At 51.1% G+C, this 16,532-nt stretch overlaps 1 protein-coding gene across 3 annotated transcripts; it reads left to right on the top strand.

Annotated features, from left to right (window-relative positions):
- The first annotated feature begins 6,688 nt into the window (after positions 1 to 6,688).
- TBXT (T-box transcription factor T) lies at positions 6,689 to 16,323 on the top strand. 3 transcript variants are annotated; one of them, XM_032253247.1, is made up of 8 exons: positions 6,689 to 7,170; positions 7,700 to 7,964; positions 8,696 to 8,830; positions 9,643 to 9,704; positions 9,822 to 9,883; positions 11,665 to 11,841; positions 12,996 to 13,125; positions 15,358 to 16,278. In XM_032253247.1, the coding sequence occupies exons 1-8, from the start codon at positions 6,965 to 6,967 to the stop codon at positions 15,626 to 15,628; spliced, it is 1,308 nt and encodes a 435-aa protein (XP_032109138.1). In that variant the 5' UTR covers positions 6,689 to 6,964; the 3' UTR covers positions 15,629 to 16,278. The 3 variants fall into 3 exon arrangements, with proteins under 3 accessions (XP_032109138.1, XP_032109139.1, XP_032109140.1); XM_032253248.1 differs by having other exon boundaries at positions 6,815 to 7,170; positions 11,668 to 11,841; positions 15,358 to 16,323; XM_032253249.1 differs by lacking the exon at positions 11,665 to 11,841 and having other exon boundaries at positions 6,965 to 7,170; positions 15,358 to 15,793.
- The last annotated feature ends 209 nt before the right edge of the window (positions 16,324 to 16,532 follow it).

The raw sequence follows: 16,532 nt of genomic DNA on the forward strand, positions 1-16,532 counted from the left end.
GATTTCTTTAATAAGCACTTGTATGAATATGGTGGGTGGAAGAGAAAAAACTTGTTTCTACTTTTCACACGCTTTGTTTCTACTTCTTACATATTTAACCTAGTCTAGTGGAAATAACCTGTGTTTAATAAGACAAATCAGAAATCGAAATGCCACTCACTCATTTTTTTCCTTTCTCTGAGTTGCCTTGTCTGTACAAGAGGGGATACTACCTCCCCTCCATACCTAAATAATGTATGCACAATTCCTTGCACATAATAGGCGTCAGTGACGTCAGCTCCTTCTAGGGTTCTGAGACTGGGACAGGTTGTCACCTTGGAGCTGTGAATGTCGGTCGTAGAATGTGCTAATTCTCAATTCCAAATGGGCCTTTCTCTCACGAGATGAAGTCGCCGTGGTGGGAACCACTGATTCTAAATCTGTTCTCACAGGTGTGCGAAGTCCTTCTCCTTTGTCCCATTTTTACTCTCAGTCTGGTACTTGATCTGTAGGGAGGGCAGCTCTTAACTCCCGCCCCCTTGGGCAGCCTCAACCCAGGCGTCCCTCTGGGTCTCTCACCCTGGTCCTCCCATTACCTCCCGGCTGCAGCCTCCTCCCCTCCCTCCCACCACTGACAAGTCCTTCTGCAGATTTCAGCTCTTTTCTGCCCTTGTCTTCCGATTTTTCCACTGCCCTTCATCAGCCCTTTCAAAGTATTCTTATAATTCGATCACTGCTTTATTCGCTTTTTTATTCGTTGTCTTCACCTGCAGTATTGATGGGAATTTCTGTGGGAACCCTCTAAAAGTGCTCCATTTTTAGAATGACTGCAAGTCTTTCCTGGAGTTCTCCCTGCCCGTTCCCTTGGAGGTATTGCAATCCCATGCATTTCCGCCCTGTTTGATCTCTCCTCGTTTGTGTTCCCACACCACAGACTCAGCACTTGGTCTCACCTAACATTTCCTGCCAGTCTTCCCCCTGCCTGCGGTCACATCCCACTTGTTCTTATTAAATAGGCAATTGTGGCTTTCGAGTCTCTACTATCATTCAAATTAGACTGTCTTTTGCTCAGTTTGCTGATCTCAAATTTGCTTCAAATTCGGACACTTTATAAGCCCCATAGGCTGCCTTTTCTCAGGTGCCCAGGGGCTCTGCGGGTCCTGCACTCCGCCTTCCTGAGTGTCCCTTGTTCAACAGGGAGAGCTGCCTCCCTCTGACTCTGGGGCGAGCCCCGCCCCTCTCCTCTCCGCCGCGGTTTCTAGGGAGCTCCTACTGGTTTCTCCCACTCCTGCTTCCTCGGGCAAGTGTCAAGCCCTAGTGCAGAGCTCAGAGCCTGCCCGCCCTGTGGATCCCTTCGAAACAGCCGTCACAGTGTGTTCTGATCAGGGACATCGTGTCAACCTTTCCTGCTAAATGGTGATGATGAAGTTGGAGCTGGTCCAGCGGAGTACGTGTGTGTACGTCTATCTGCATTTATTTCCAACATTCTTTTCTGCCAGAGAATTTGCTGGAGCCTTCATATTTCATTCAGGGCCAAAATAGGATTTTCAAAATTAGTTGTAGAGGAGGAAGAAAGAAAATTTCCAATAGTATGACATACATAGGAGTATAAATATGAAGGACATAATTGCATGGGGTCCCAGTCCTGATTACTGGAGTCACTGTCAGCCTGCAAGCATGTTCCTGCCCCCTTTCTCCAAGCTTCCCTTGGAATAGCTCACATGTAGTAATTCTTAAGATCTCATTTAAGACACAGTTTTCACTGGAAACCCTTCCTTTGCTTTCTCCAAAAACACCTACTTGAATCAATCAGCGAGTTGTTACAGAAGGGCCCTTGGAGTTTCAGAGGCATCCTACATTTTAGTCAATGTGAAGGATTGCCATTTTTCTCCTGATTAAAATGCTCAGTGGCACATGCCCAGTGGATTTGAGTACAGTGCTAATGCGTCTTCTTAGATAGACATGTTACTGCATTTCAGTGTTGCCAATGCAACCACCCAGTGAAGACCTGCTGAGTCCCTGCCATGAGTCGAGGGCTGGTTTCACAGTGAGTAGGGCAGGCCCCACACCTCTGTCTTCCCAAGGTATCTGTAAAAGGGGCGTCCTTCCAGGGCCCCTGAGAGTGCAGCCCAGCAGGAGGCATGCTGGGCAGTCACCCCCATATCAGAGGACAAAGAAGGAGAAGAAAATATCGGGGAGACTCCCAGAAAGGGCCAAAAGAGAAGGGGGGAGAGGGATTACTCATAAGACACAGAGAAGCAGCCTTGGGAGAAAATAAACCATGGGCACCAGAAGTTGCAGAAAACCGTGGCCTCTAAGAAACAGAAACAAGACTTGAAGGAGCAAAAAGCCTGCTCCAGAAGGCAATGGAAGGGACACGGAGATGACGAGGGACATGGAGGAAATAGGGATTACCAGAAAACTGAGGCTACAACAGAGAAATAAAATCTGCATTGGAGGCTGTAAACACCAAAAGTGACATGGAGGCAAATTGACAGAGTGGTGTGGAAAAAACATTTCACAAGCCATTTAATATATGCAGAAAGATCTAAGAGCTGAAACAACTTGGTGGGGGAGGGGAAGAGGTGGGAGAATAGGCAAGGGTCCTCAGATTTGGAAGCACAGATAAGCCCTGAGGTGGAAACAGTGCTTGCCATCATACCAGTCAGAACTGAAGAGACTCTAGTTGGAAAGGGCTTTCCGTGCAGGCCAAGCAAAATCGGTAAAAGATTCCCACCGAAACGTATCGACAAGAAACTTATCAACCACCAGGGATTGAAAAAATTAAGTATCCAGGCAGAAAACCTCAAGCTACCCTTCTCTACCGAGGAAGAGGTCAAAATCCAGCAGCCATTGACTTCTCTTCTGGAACCTTGAATTCCAAAACACAGAGCGGAAGCGCTAGAGTTTTAAGGAGAAATGTTTGGGATCCTCACATTCCCAAACATTCAACCGGCCAGGTTGGTTTGTTTTTAATGTGTGAACTCCTGTCACTAAAACAACCACACATTGTCATGTGTGACAAAGCCCACTGACTTTGACAAAATTGCACGGATGGGATCTGGTTTTGAGATGCAGCCTGGGCTGACCGTCAACTCTGCGTCTACCCCAGGGGCCCTGCAGCCTCCCTGCGGTTCAGGCAGCACGGCACCGCACCGAGCCTTCTCCAAGTGGCAGGGAGGGGCCGGCTGTGCACAGGGTGGGATCACTGTCACTAAAGGAAGACTTTAAAACACCAAGTCTCTGTTCTTTCCCACAAAACCACAGCCACCCAAACAACCCAATGGCCTTTAAAAAATTTTCAATGGTAAAGAGTCTAAAGAATTATGTTATCCACCTTTGAAAGCAAAAACAAAAGACACTGGGTTTCTTTTAATGGGACAGACAAATAAACCAACTGGTGGCAGAATTATTGGCCATGAGACACGGCTGTTATCGCTAATGCAGAAGCTGTGAATGTTTGCATCAAGCCTGCTTATTCAGTGTGGGAGACGGAGCTCAAGAGAAGAGCAACATGAGAAAAAGATGAGGAAAACACCCCAAATATGAACATTGCTTAGTGCTTGAGGTTAGCATTTGTGTACATAGATAGAGACATCTACAGCCAGCCCTCCACTGCCACAGCTTCCATATCTGTGGTGGCTGAATTGATAGAAAACATTCTAAATCGCCTCCTCCAAATAATAAAACAATAAAAATCATGCAAATAAAAAACAACACAGTATAACTACTATTTGCTTAGCATTTATATTGTATTAGGTATTGTAAGTAATCTAGAAGTGATTTCAAGTTCATGGAGAAAGTCCGTAGGTTATATGCAAATATCATGCCAAGGGACCAGGACATCCCTGGATTTTGACATCTTTGTCAATCCCCCATGGAAACTGAGGGTGTCATTATTACATATGTATGAAGACAGACACATATATAATATTTATACAAGGGGCACACACATAATCAGAAAATAAATCCATTTTTTTCTTGCAGAAAAAGAGACTAGAGTGTGGGGTTAAGAGTCGCACAAGGCTGTCCTCGCCCCTCTTCCTGAAGCCTGTTACAGCTTCATTGCTGCCTGCTCCTAAAGATAAAAGGCTTTGCTTTTTCGGAAGGGATTGGGCCGGGGAAAACTGCCTCTCTTGAGAGTTGAGTGGGGTGTACGTTTGTTTTTTCTTATAAATGTTTCAAGCATGTTTTTTTGGAGGACAGTTGCATCCTGAGGCCCGGCCATAAGGCTTTGTCTTGTTTTTCTTGAAGGCTGGGCTTCCCAAGGGGAGCTAGACCTTGGAGCAAAACAGCTGGCGGTGCTTCAGCCCCTCTTTCCTCCCAAGGAAGCGCATTGTTATTAACTGGGAATTCTTTATAGCCAGGCTGGAGGAAGTTTTTGGCTGTAAACTGTCATGCACTGCAGCCTTCGCTGAAAAGGCAGAGGGAGTGGGCCCGGTCCTGAGAACCGAGGAACAAAGATCAGAAAATCAGCCAGAGAAAGGGGAGGAAAAATAATCGTTAGAAAGTGAAGACAGGTGACACTACACAACTTGTGGCTAAAGTCGGCAATTTCCAACCTCTGCCTCCCCCAACGTGTGTGGCTCAGTTCCTGGGTCAATTTACTCTTCGATGCTGCGGACGTTCTCTCTGGAGGGCAGACATTTTATTGCGCATGTTAGAAATGGAATATTATTTCCTGCGGGAGTTTTATTCTTATTTGGCCGTGCCCCTCCTGTTCGGAACAGTTTTAGAGCGATCCATTAAACGCTCCGGTCTTCCTTGGCGCTTTCCGCCTGTGGGAAACACGGCCGCCAGGCAGTCGGAGCGCATGGGAGGGATCCGGCCTTGGGGACTCCTTCGCCCCGAAGCCGCAGGAGATGTTTCGCTCTAGTGCCTGGGGTTCCGAGGCCCTCACCTGCCTGGGACCCACCCCCGTTCCTCCGCCACCTCCCTTCCACTTTTCCCTTTATCCTATCCTCAGGAGGCCTTGGGTCACAGCGACAACCTCTTAGACATTTTGATACCCGGAGTAAGGAGAGTGACGTGCACCAAGCTCTCCCCGAAAGCCCAGGCCCCGACGGGCCGGTGAAGGCACTTCAGGGGGGTCCGGCGTCAGGAGCAAATGAGGTCCTTTTGGTGCCTCTTTCCAGAAGGAAACGTCCCCCTTTGGGTCAGCCCCCTGGGAATTTCCTTGCATCCCAAACAAAAGACTATAAGAAATGTGGACCTGGACCAGACGCCCCGGCTTCCGGAGTCGTCGGTGTCAGCCGGAGAGGCGCGAGGAGGAGCCCTGTGCCTCGGGGCGGCAGGCACCCTCCCCCGGGACTGGCTGCTGGGGGCCTTCTCCACACCGCAAGGCGGGTCGATTCCTCGAGTCCCGAGTGGGGATCCCTCCGGTGGCTTCACAAGCAATTCCGGACCCCGGAGCAAGCCCTGCCGGGCGAGGGGCACGGGTCAGGGAAACTCAGCGCGGGTCGCAGATACCAGGTCAGCGGGAACACCCGGGTGCTAGGACGCAAGGCTGCCCTGAACCCGCCGCCCCACCCGACGCACCGGCTTTCTCCAGAGGGGGCAGGGGTGGAGTGCGCGCCAAGGAGACCGGGAAACTGAGGCTGCAACCCCAGGCCTAGTCCAGCGAATGGGCGAGGTGTGCAGAAGCGCAAAGCCAGGCACTGAACCGGGGAGCTTCCGCCTCCTTCCCCCTTCCTGGGCGCCCGTTTTAGGAGGATTGTTACTGTTTAAAGAGACCCCACTGAACTATTTCCTGCTCATTGTCACCTCTCCTTCGCTGTCCCCGCGGAAGTTCTCACCGAAAGGTAATAAAACCACCGCTGCCGACACCGCTTGGCGCTGCTGCGGGGCGGGGAAAGCGGCCTGAGCCCCGCCAGCCCGGTCCCACTCCCACCTTCTGCGAAAGCAATGACACAGCAGAAGCCACGCACACGCCTGGGCACCCTCGGTGCACGCGCAGACCTCGGCATCAAGTCCGACGCTTCCTAGAAGGGGTCGTTTTGCTATTGCTTATTTCCGTCCATTTCCCTTTCTGCGCGCGGAGCTTCCTTTTCCAGACGGTGAGAGCCGCTGGACACCCAAAGCCGGGGCGGGCTGATCCACGATCCTAGGTGTCCGCGACGCCGCCTGGAGCTCTGTGGCGACTGGTGCACTGGAAACTACCAGAATGGAGAGTTGAGGCGTCGGCGGCACCAGACGCGCACGGCTGAGGCGAGTCGAGCACGGCGGGTCCCAAAGCCGGGCAGAGTGCGCTGGTCCCTGGGAGGGGAGGGAGGCGCGCCTCGAGCGGGGACAGATGAGGCCGCGCGGACGTTCCAGACTGGCGCGGCTGCGGGATTCCGGCGCGCTGAACAGCGAGGAAGACCTCGTGCGCGGGAGTCGGGGAGCATCGCCCGCGGCCGGGCAGCCCCTCGCGGAGGTGCGCGTTGGGGCGGGCCAGGACGTCCAGCTCCTCCTTCCTCCGCTTTGATGGAGGTGCAAACATTTGGGGGAGGGCGGGGGTGTAGGGGCTGAGCCGGGGCTGGGCGGGCTGGGGCCTAGGATTTACAGGAAACAGGCGCGCGGGAGCTCATTGTTGGCCCCGGGCCTCCCAGACCCGCCCGGCCCGGTCTGATATGGCCGCTCTCGGCCAATGGGCGGCTGCCCAGCACTTCAAAGCAAGCGCGGCCCAATCCGCCGGGTCCCCCAGCAGCGCCGCCACGGCTCTATTTATGGGGAGGGCACCGAATTTCGGTCCCCAGAGATCTACTCTAGTAGCGCCTTGGGGAGTTCAAGTGGAATAACCTCTCCCCACCCATCTCCCCGGTCTCCTCCCCCCAAGTCTCGGTCCGCGCCTTCCTCCTGGGTCTGTGCCGGACCCCGGAGTCGTCTCAGGTCTCTGTCTGAGGGGCCCCTTTTCTCGGAAAGGCGGCGGCCGAAACGGGGGAAGGTGGCTCTCAGGTAGCGAGTCTGGGCTTCGGGACGGCGGGGAGCGGGGGCGGACGGGAGGATGAGCTCCCCCGGCACCGAGAGCGCGGGGAAGAGCCTGCAGTACCGAGTGGATCACCTGCTGAGCGCGGTGGAGAGCGAGCTGCAGGCGGGCAGCGAGAAGGGCGACCCCACAGAGCGCGAGCTGCGCGTGGGCCTGGAGGAGAGCGAGCTGTGGCTGCGCTTCAAGGAGCTCACCAACGAGATGATCGTGACCAAGAACGGCAGGTGGGTGCGCGCTCGGAGCACGCGTGCGCCGCGCTCTCCAGCGCCCGGGCAGCTTGGGGAACTGGCAGGGTCCTGCAGGTCGAACCCTTTTCCTCCTGGAGGAGGGCTTTGTGTTTGTTCCCGCTCTGGTCAACGCCCTCGAGTGGATTATCCATAAGCCTCTCTTCTGGGGCTTTCTCCGCGGAAGCTTGGGGAGGAGGAACGCGCACCCCAGGGTTTCGACCTTGGAGGCATCCCGGGACCCGCGAGGCGCGCCCCGGCCCCTGCCTGGCCCCGCGGGCTATGGCCTCCGGCACTGAATCCCTTCGTCAGGTCCTCTCCGCCCCTGCCTCCCAAGGCCGGGGAGATGGTGCGGCGGCCACCTGGACCTGGTAGGGCTCGGGGAAGGGGGAACGTGGGAGTCACCCTTGGACATTCCCCAGGGGGCTTCTCTGTGCCCCAAAATAACAGAGGCCTCTGTGCCCAGCTTTGACCTCCGGCCTACCCGGTCAGAGTCGGGGTCCTCCTGCGCCCGCCCCGTGTTTTCCAGGCGGATGTTCCCGGTGCTGAAGGTGAATGTGTCTGGGCTGGACCCCAACGCCATGTACTCCTTCCTGCTGGACTTTGTGGCGGCCGACAACCACCGCTGGAAGTACGTGAACGGGGAGTGGGTGCCCGGGGGCAAGCCCGAGCCGCAGGCGCCCAGCTGCGTCTACATCCACCCCGACTCGCCCAACTTTGGGGCCCACTGGATGAAGGCTCCCGTCTCCTTCAGCAAAGTCAAGCTCACCAACAAGCTCAACGGAGGGGGCCAGGTAGGTGTGCGGAGCCCGCCAGGCCTGGGACGAGCGGGGAGGGGCCGCGCTGCGCCTTCTGCCCGGGAGCTGTGGGAAGGGACGCTGCTTGGACTGGAGGTGACGTCTGCCCAGGAGAAGCTGCCACAGCCTTCTCTAATTACGCCTTTAGTGCTGTTTATACTAAGCTGATAACATCCACGAGCGGGAGCACTCCCCTTTGAAGGTCTAGAGCTTTGGGGGAACTTCTGTGTCTAGCCCTAAACTCTCCTAGGGGCGAAGAAAGTATTAGCCTTGATGACAAAGTCTCATTTAAAGTTAAACAGGCTCTACGGTACTTACTGCCTGGAGTCTCAACAAACTTGTAAAGTCGTGCTTTGCTAAAAAACATTCTTTAGTAGGGGAGTGTTCATGGAAGACCCCAGGTTAGGCAAGTTGCAAACAAGCCCAGGCTTTAAAAAATGTCTGTAGCCTTCCGGGAAGCCTTAGTACTTTATTTCACCAGGTGAAATGATTTGTGATGACCACTCATTGCTTTTAATGCTGTGTAGCATCTCACATCCCTTTCCCATACAGACTGTGGGAGAAGCACGTATAAACCGCGGAGAAGCCTCTGGCGGAACCCCATTTGCCTCAACAGTAGAGACACTTTCTTGGGAGCCAGAGGACTTTCTGCATTCTGGAGAAATGGATGTTTTGCTGTTTTAACACAGGACTTTCAGTGCCACCAATCCTGTATCTGTCTCCCTCAGATCATGCTGAACTCCTTGCATAAGTATGAGCCTCGAATTCACATAGTGAGAGTTGGGGGTCCACAGCGCATGATCACCAGCCATTGCTTCCCTGAGACCCAGTTCATAGCAGTGACTGCTTATCAGAACGAGGAGGTGAGAGGGACAGAGGCGGGTGCTTTCCCGGGTGCGGTGTGCGCCACCGGCTCCGGAGATTCTCGCGGAGTGGGGAGAGGCCCTAACTGCACTGAGAGCAAGGCTTCCTGCCCTTTCACATAATTTTCTGGGGTTTGAAATGGAGGCACAGGGGAGGGCTGTATAAAAGAAGTCCCCACTGAAACGTTCTCCCCTTGAATTCTCCATAAAAGTGGAGAAATATCTGCTCAAAATAAAAAGATGCATAAAGCATTCAGGTTAAATGGTGTGAGAATTTCTTGAGAACAAGACTTGAGTGAGACAGCCGCTTGTCCTTCCTTGGAAATCTTCCCCAAAGGGTGGGGGGCAACCCCTGAAATCTCTGCAGTGTGAAGACTCAACTAGATACCAGCTGCTGCAAAGGTGTCTGTCAGTCTATACCTAAGCCCAACCCCAAAGTACTGAAAATTCGGGATGAAGTGGATGCATTGTTAGTGTGGACCACACACTGGGACTCTCAGACCATGACTTCCTAAGCAGCCCTGGCTTGCATTTTCAGCCATTTCTGATTTTTATATACATGGAACATAGCGGCAGGTTAAATTTGTTGTGAATGCCACTCAGAACATTGGCATTGAACATTTTTCATAAACACACTACTGTTTACAATTACTCAGCTATTTCAGTTCCAAATAGAAAACTGTGTGTGGAAAGAAGACTGATTTTATTTGAATATTTAAAAGCGGTACTGGCGTTTCTCAATTTCTTGGTGCCAAAATAAATCCCCTGACTAATAGGCAATATACTAGTAAATGCAATTTCTTGTTTTTCAGATCACAGCTCTTAAAATTAAGTACAATCCATTTGCAAAAGCTTTCCTTGATGCAAAGGAAAGGTGAGAGAATTCTAACTATAAATACCCTTGGGCAAAGAAGTATGCAGAAAGATGAAATATTGCTGCACTTTTCTGAATTTCCTTCTTTCTGACAATTCAATATACTTCTTTTGACAGAAGTGATCACAAAGAGATGATGGAGGAACCCGGAGACAGCCAGCAGCCTGGGTACTCCCAATGTACGGTTTGTTGCATTTCGTTGTGTCATTCCACGTCGGGACTAGACTTTCTGCAAGCTGGGAGGTGGAGATGGAGAAGACAAGGGGGCTTCTGGGTGCGCTTGGGATGTAAGATTGCCTTGCCGAGCAAGGTCTTGGCCCTGTGATGTCGAAGCTGTGTTGCCCATCTAACCTCTGCTCTAATTGGGGCTGTGGGTACTCTCCTGGGTGCTTTTGTTTTGCCCTGAGGCAGCTGCCACCATGCTTGGGGTGGATCACTGAGACCTAGCTGAGTGTTCAGACTCTCTCCTGTATCAGGCAATAGGAGAATCTAGCTTGTTACATCCTCTGTGAGGCTTTCGTAAATGATTGAAGAGCCATCTTCCCAGTGATGCGTAGGAAGAAAATTTTTCCTTAGCCCTTTGGTTCTAGGGATGACTCACTGGTTCCTGCTGGTTTTGTTGGCAGCAGTGGCTCTGAGGTTGGGAGAGCTGGCTTTAAGTCTAGCTCCTTCTAGGAGTTCAGGAGTCAGAGTGCAGGATAGAGGATTACATAGCAGCATCTGTTGGGAGAAAGGGCTCCATCTGATCCCCAATGTGTCCTCTCTACCTGGGAAGGGGACTTGGAGATGTTAAACAATGGACATGGTGCCGCTGACTGGTCAAGAGGCTGATGAACAAGCAGGGCACACTCCTCCTTTCACAGGCGTTTGTATTTTTCACCATTTCCTAGGCTGATGGAACAACCAGGAGGGTAGTGACCTGAGTAGAGTGAGCCAGTGCTCTGGCCATGGCCGGCTGGGCAGTGAGGGCACGTCCGCAGCCTTCCTTTCAGTGCTGCCTGGAGAATTGTTAGTAGTTTGGAAATTAAAGCCAGAGTAGTTTTTCCACTTGGGATTGCTGAATTACATCAGGAAACCTTAAACAGTATAGAAGAGGTCGGCGCAGTGGCTCACGCCTGTAATCCCAGCACTTTGGGAGGCCCAGTCGGATGAATCATTTGGGGTCAGGGAGTTCAAGACCAGCCCGACCAACATGGTGAAATGCCATCTCTACTAAAAATATAAAACTTAGCCAGGTTTGGTGGTAGGCATCTGTAATCCCAGCTACACAGGAGGCTGAGGCATAAAAATCGCTTGAACCTGGAAGGTGGAGATTGCAATGAGCTGACACTGCACAAGTGCACTCAAGCCTAGGCAATAGAGCAAGGCTCAGTCTCCAAGGAAAAAAAAAGAATGAAGAAGAAATTGTAGTTTTAGAGGAAGGAAGGGCAGCCCTGGAACCACTTTCTGATTCTCCTGGGGAGAACGGGGGGAGCCTAAACCTGAAGAGCAGTAAACTACTCCACCCCCTTCACCCCCAGCTCAGAAGGCAGCTCCTAGTCCCAGAGGAGGAGAAGGGGAGGGCACCCTTGTCTAAGCACTACCCCACCTCTTTTTCTGCCTCTGGTCACATTGTTTTCATGCTTAGCTGAGGAAAGCTGACTTGCCTTGGGGAGTATTAATCTCAAAAGTGATCTAGAGGATTCTCAGGAGGAAGCAGCTTGGGTTGTCTGAGGCCAGGCTCCTGGGTTTACTCAGGTACCCATAGGATTAAAAGCTTTGGGTTACCTGTGGTAAGAGAGGAGGAACTAATGACCTCAGATTCCTTGTGAGGTGGACTGTGTCCTAAGTATGAGACACTCAGGGTGTTCACTCCATCAGGGACTCCTGAGGGGGAGGTGGGAAGTCCCTGGCTCTGCTCTGCTCTCCGTGATGATGCACAGAGCAGTAATGCCGGTCACTCAGCACTCTTTTCTCACAGCAGGGGGGTGGCTTCTTCCTGGAACCAGCACCCTGTGTCCACCTGCAAATCCTCATCCTCAGTTTGGAGGTGCCCTCTCCCTCCCCTCCACGCACGGCTGTGACAGGTACCCGGCCCTGAGGAGCCACCGGTCCTCGCCCTACCCCAGCCCCTACGCTCATCGGAACAATTCTCCAAGTGAGTCTGAAGCCTCAATCTGCCAGGGCTTGGTGGGGGGCTGCAAGGACACTTGGGGAAAGGCATTCTGCAGGGTCCAGAATCTAAAAAGAAGATGGTTCCCTGGAACTCACACCTAAGCCCAGTTTTTTAGTGGCTCAAGAGAAGACCTTCAGTGTATGTCTCCACGCTGCCACTGCTGGGTCAGCCACAGAGACCCAGAGCAGAGGCCTGCATTCTCACATGGGCCTTAGAGTTGGTGCTTTGGGTTTTGAAAATGACAAATTCCTGGGCCCCTCCATAGACCCGTGGTTGATCCTTAGAAGTAGAGACCAGGTCTGAGTCTTTTGTGACTGTCTCTAAAGTGACGATGGAGCAGCCAGGCATAAGAATTCCTGACTAGATCAGTGATTCTCCAAGTGCCCAGGCCAGAGCCTCAGCACCAGGAGAGTGGGCACACTCAGGCCCCACCCCAGACTGAGAGGCGGCACTTCTAGGTGGGGCCCAGCACTGCATGTTTTAAAAAGCCCTCCAGGCAGTACTGATGCTGCTCCAATATTCCCAACCCTGGGGTAGACCATAAAGACCCCAGGACTCATTCTCTCTGTAACACTGTATATGTCTAGACTTAATTTTGTCTGGCTCCAAAAGGAGGAAAATCGCTAAAGAACACCATAAAACAATTAAGCAATTAAAGCTGATTTGAAATGAAAGGACCTTACTGGGTTAGGAAGTCACTGGGACTTGTTCAACCAGAGGCTAGACTCTGAGGCAGGAAGATCTTACTTCTAATTTTGCCTGAGGAGGAATGGTTTCTATAGCTCATTCTTACGAAGTAATCACTGGAAAAAAGGCAGGTTAAAGTTATATTTGTTTTTAAAGATAAACAATCACAAGTCAAGTAGGATTCATGTCTACAGGGCATCCACTGATCTCTGGTAAGGGAAAAAGCTTGGCTTTCCCAGGATATGTTTCCAAATGTATACATCTGGCAATGTGTCTTGGCCCCTGATAACCACTTAAGTAGACGGATGATTGTTTCCTGTGGTTAATATCCCATTACATTTTGTTTCAGTGGCAGTAGCTTCATAATACCATTTATTGGGTATTTCACTGTACTTTGTTGTCTTTGGAAGACGCGTCTATAACTGCACTTTCTTACCTTCCCCGCTTAGCCTATTCTGACAGTTCACCTGCATGTTTATCCATGCTGCAATCCCATGACAACTGGTCCAGCCTCGGAATGCCTGCCCATCCCAGCATGCTCCCCGTGAGCCACAATGCCAGCCCACCTTCCAGCTCCAGGTAATGGATGTTCCCGACCTGGTGCAAAGCGTTCAGGGAGCTTTGCCTGTGACCTCACACTGTTTCCATTCCTATGGGCTCTTAGTCCTTACTGTCCTCTGTCCCTGTGGGTGGTTGGGTCTTTATTTAGAATTCTTTATTAGTCAACTATGCCCAGGGATCACAGGTGACATGACTGCTGAGTTCCTGTTTGCAGTCTGTTCCCTGGGAGGTCTGGGCTCCTTTACAACCGAGGTGTGGAATGGGAGCTGCGCTATCCCATCCCTGAATGAAACCAGGGTCCCCATCCTGGTTCTGCCACTTACAGGTTCATGTGACGGACAAGTCTCTTAGCCTCTCTGAGCCTTCATTTCCTTGAATCTAAAAGGAAGGTGGTAAAAAAATAACCCAGCCTCTGCCTGTCTCCCACAGGGTTGTTGAGGTCAGTCAGCAGAGCTTAAAGAGGTATTTTCAGAACCTTTTCCAACAGGAGCTATTAAGTTAAGGAAATAAATTTGTTGGCTTTTCTATGGATATAGGATCGAAGCCTTTAATGCATATGCTAGGTAACTCGTAAAGAATGATGACGATTTTGTTAACAATTTGCAAATTATGCAGAGGGAAAATGGCTTATAAAATTAACCAGTCTGGTAAATATATTAATTTCTTCAGAGGACGAATATAAAAACCTAAAATATCGAAGCTAGAAGTCAACCCTCATTTTCCAGTGAGGAAGGAGGACCACAGTGGTTAAATGATTGGACCAGCTGTTAGCTCACAGCAGCGAGAGCCTGGAATTAAGTGATCTTGACCTCAAAGGCAATGCATTTCATTTTCTAGAATACCAAAATATGTTTGCGATCTTAATTCTTGTCTAGAAAACAGTTCCTTCATAATATGAATTCAGTTGCCTGCAGTTAGAAACAGAGCAACAATGCATAAACAAACAAAGCTTTCAGGGGCTCCAAGAGCATTGTCCCAGAAGCCTGCACCTGATCGGATGACCCGCACTCTGCAAGCTGCTGCCAGCGGCCCCACCCAAGGGTCTCAATGCAGCTCTTATTGGGCCTCTTAGAGCCTGAAGGTTTCATCTGTAAAATGGCACAATAATCTGCCTTGATGAACTCAGGCTAGTTAACAGTAGGGCGATACAACATAAGGTCTCATTATTCATTTACAGAAAGATAAGAATATTTCCCAAAATAAAATCTCACTGTAATTTAATACTATCCACTTCCATGTACTTAGAGTGGAGGGTTCAATACTCATTTCCTGAGAAACACAGTCTCTAAAGTAGTCTTGGGCGAAGTAAAATGTGACACGTCTAATTCAGGGCAGACATGGACTTGCTTCCTCGTGTGACTGCCAGGTGCTGTTCAGGTGCTGTTCTTGCTGCCCTGGACCATGCTAACTCACCTGTGTATGGAGCAGGTGAAGTGCGGGGAGTTGTGTCTGTGCTGGAGTTACTCTAAGGAATATCTGCTACTGCTTAGTGTTTCAGGAGGGGCTGGTCTTTATCGTGAGAATTACTGCAGTGGTGGGGGTGGGGTGTTCTGGATCAAAACATGGGTACTTAAGCCCATTGGCGATAACTTTTTATTGAGAATATCTGCAAAGTTTTATTCTGAATGAGAGTGCAAAACTACTGGTCTGAGTCTTTTTTTTTTTGAGACAGAGTTTCACTCTTGTTGCCCAGATTGGAGTGCCGTGGTGCAATCTTGGCTCTCTACGCCCTGGGTTCAAGTGATTCTCCTGCCTCAGCCTCCCAAGTAGCTGGGATTAGAGGCATGTGCTACCACATCCAGCTAATATTTAGTAGAGACAGGGTGAGAGGCAGCTGATTTTTCGTATTTAGTAGAGAGGGTTTCACCATGTTGGTCGGGCTGGTCTCAAACCTCCGACCTCAGGTGATCCACCTGCCTGGGCCTCCCAAGTGCTGGGATTACAGGCGTGAGCCACTGTGCTGGGCCTGTGGGAGTCTTTCTCAGTGAAACTTAACAGCGCAGTTCCGTGAGCTCTGAATATGTGGATAATCTTTTTGGTCAGCTTCCCGATGATTTTGTTTGTTATTAAGAGGTATGACAATAACTTCTATACATCACCGAATGTGCTTGTGAGTCATTTAGTAATTTGGAGAAAATGACGTGTTTGAAAGAAAAAAACTGTCACACCACGCATTTGCTCAGAACGGGATTCCTGGTGTGGTTCCCCTCCTCTGCCCAGGCCCTGCTCACTGGGGTCTTTCTCTTGCAGTCAGTACCCCAGCCTGTGGTCCGTGAGCAATGGCGCCGTCACCCCGGGCTCCCAAGCAGCAGCCGTGTCCAACGGGCTGGGGACCCAGTTCTTCCGGGGCTCCCCCGCGCACTACACACCCCTCACCCATTCGGTCCCGGCGCCCTCTTCCTCGGGATCCCCACTGTACGAAGGGGCGGCGGCGGCCACCGACATCCCGGACAGCCAGTACGACGCAGCCCAAGGCCGCCTCATAGCCTCGTGGACACCTGTGTCACCGCCCTCCATGTGAGGCAGCCAGGCCCAGGTCCTGCAGGACGCAGGGACTTTGTCGTGGCAGCCAGGGGTGACTGGATTGACCTCCTAGGTGCACAGTGGCAGTCCCACGGATTAAGGAAGAAAAGCAGCCTCACTAACTTTCTTTCCAAAGCGGAGGAGGAGCACAGCCGGGCTGCTCCCAGAGCCGCAGCACCCATCGCTCACACCGACAGCAGCGGTGCTGTCCCCAGTGGCTTACAGGAGAATCCACCGATGGCCCAAGCTGATTCACAGTCAGAAACCTTTGCCAGGGTCCAGAAACTCTTTTGATTTGTTCGCATACGATGTATTGGCAAGTCTGGCGCACCAGAATTTGCAAACTCCACCGGCTCTACTTTAGTGAGATAAAAAGCACACTTTTAATCTTCTTCCTTGTTGCTTTCAAGTAGTTAGAGTTGAGCTGTTAAGGACAGAATAAAATCATAGTTGACGGCAGCAGGTTTTAGCTGAATTGGAAATTTGGATGCTCTGCCCGCCAGAATGTGTGTATTTTGAGCATATGTAGACAACTTCTTGTGTTAAACTGTAACTCTTTCATATTTTTCTTTTGACAAAATAGCCAAAGACAATCAGCAGAAAGCGTTTTCTGCAAAATAAAGGCAATATGCAAAATGTGATTGGTCCGGTTATTAGTCAAGCCGCTCCTTTTGTGGGTATTTACTGTTTATTACAGCTGGTGGTAAAGACCTTATCCCCAAAAAGCATTTTACTCTAATACAGACTTTTTTTTTTTTTTTTTGAGATGGAGTTTCACTCATGTTACCCAGGCTGGAGTGCAATGGCGCGATCTCGGCTCACCGCAACCTCCGCCTCCTGGGTTCAGGCAATTCTCCTGCCTCAGCCTCCTGAGTAGCTGGGATTACAGGCACGCACCACCA

Source organism: Sapajus apella, unplaced genomic scaffold (genome assembly GCF_009761245.1).
Source record: "Sapajus apella isolate SASKATOON/1434 unplaced genomic scaffold, GSC_monkey_1.0 scaffold82, whole genome shotgun sequence".
In the NCBI taxonomy this organism is placed as follows: Eukaryota; Metazoa; Chordata; class Mammalia; order Primates; family Cebidae; genus Sapajus; species Sapajus apella.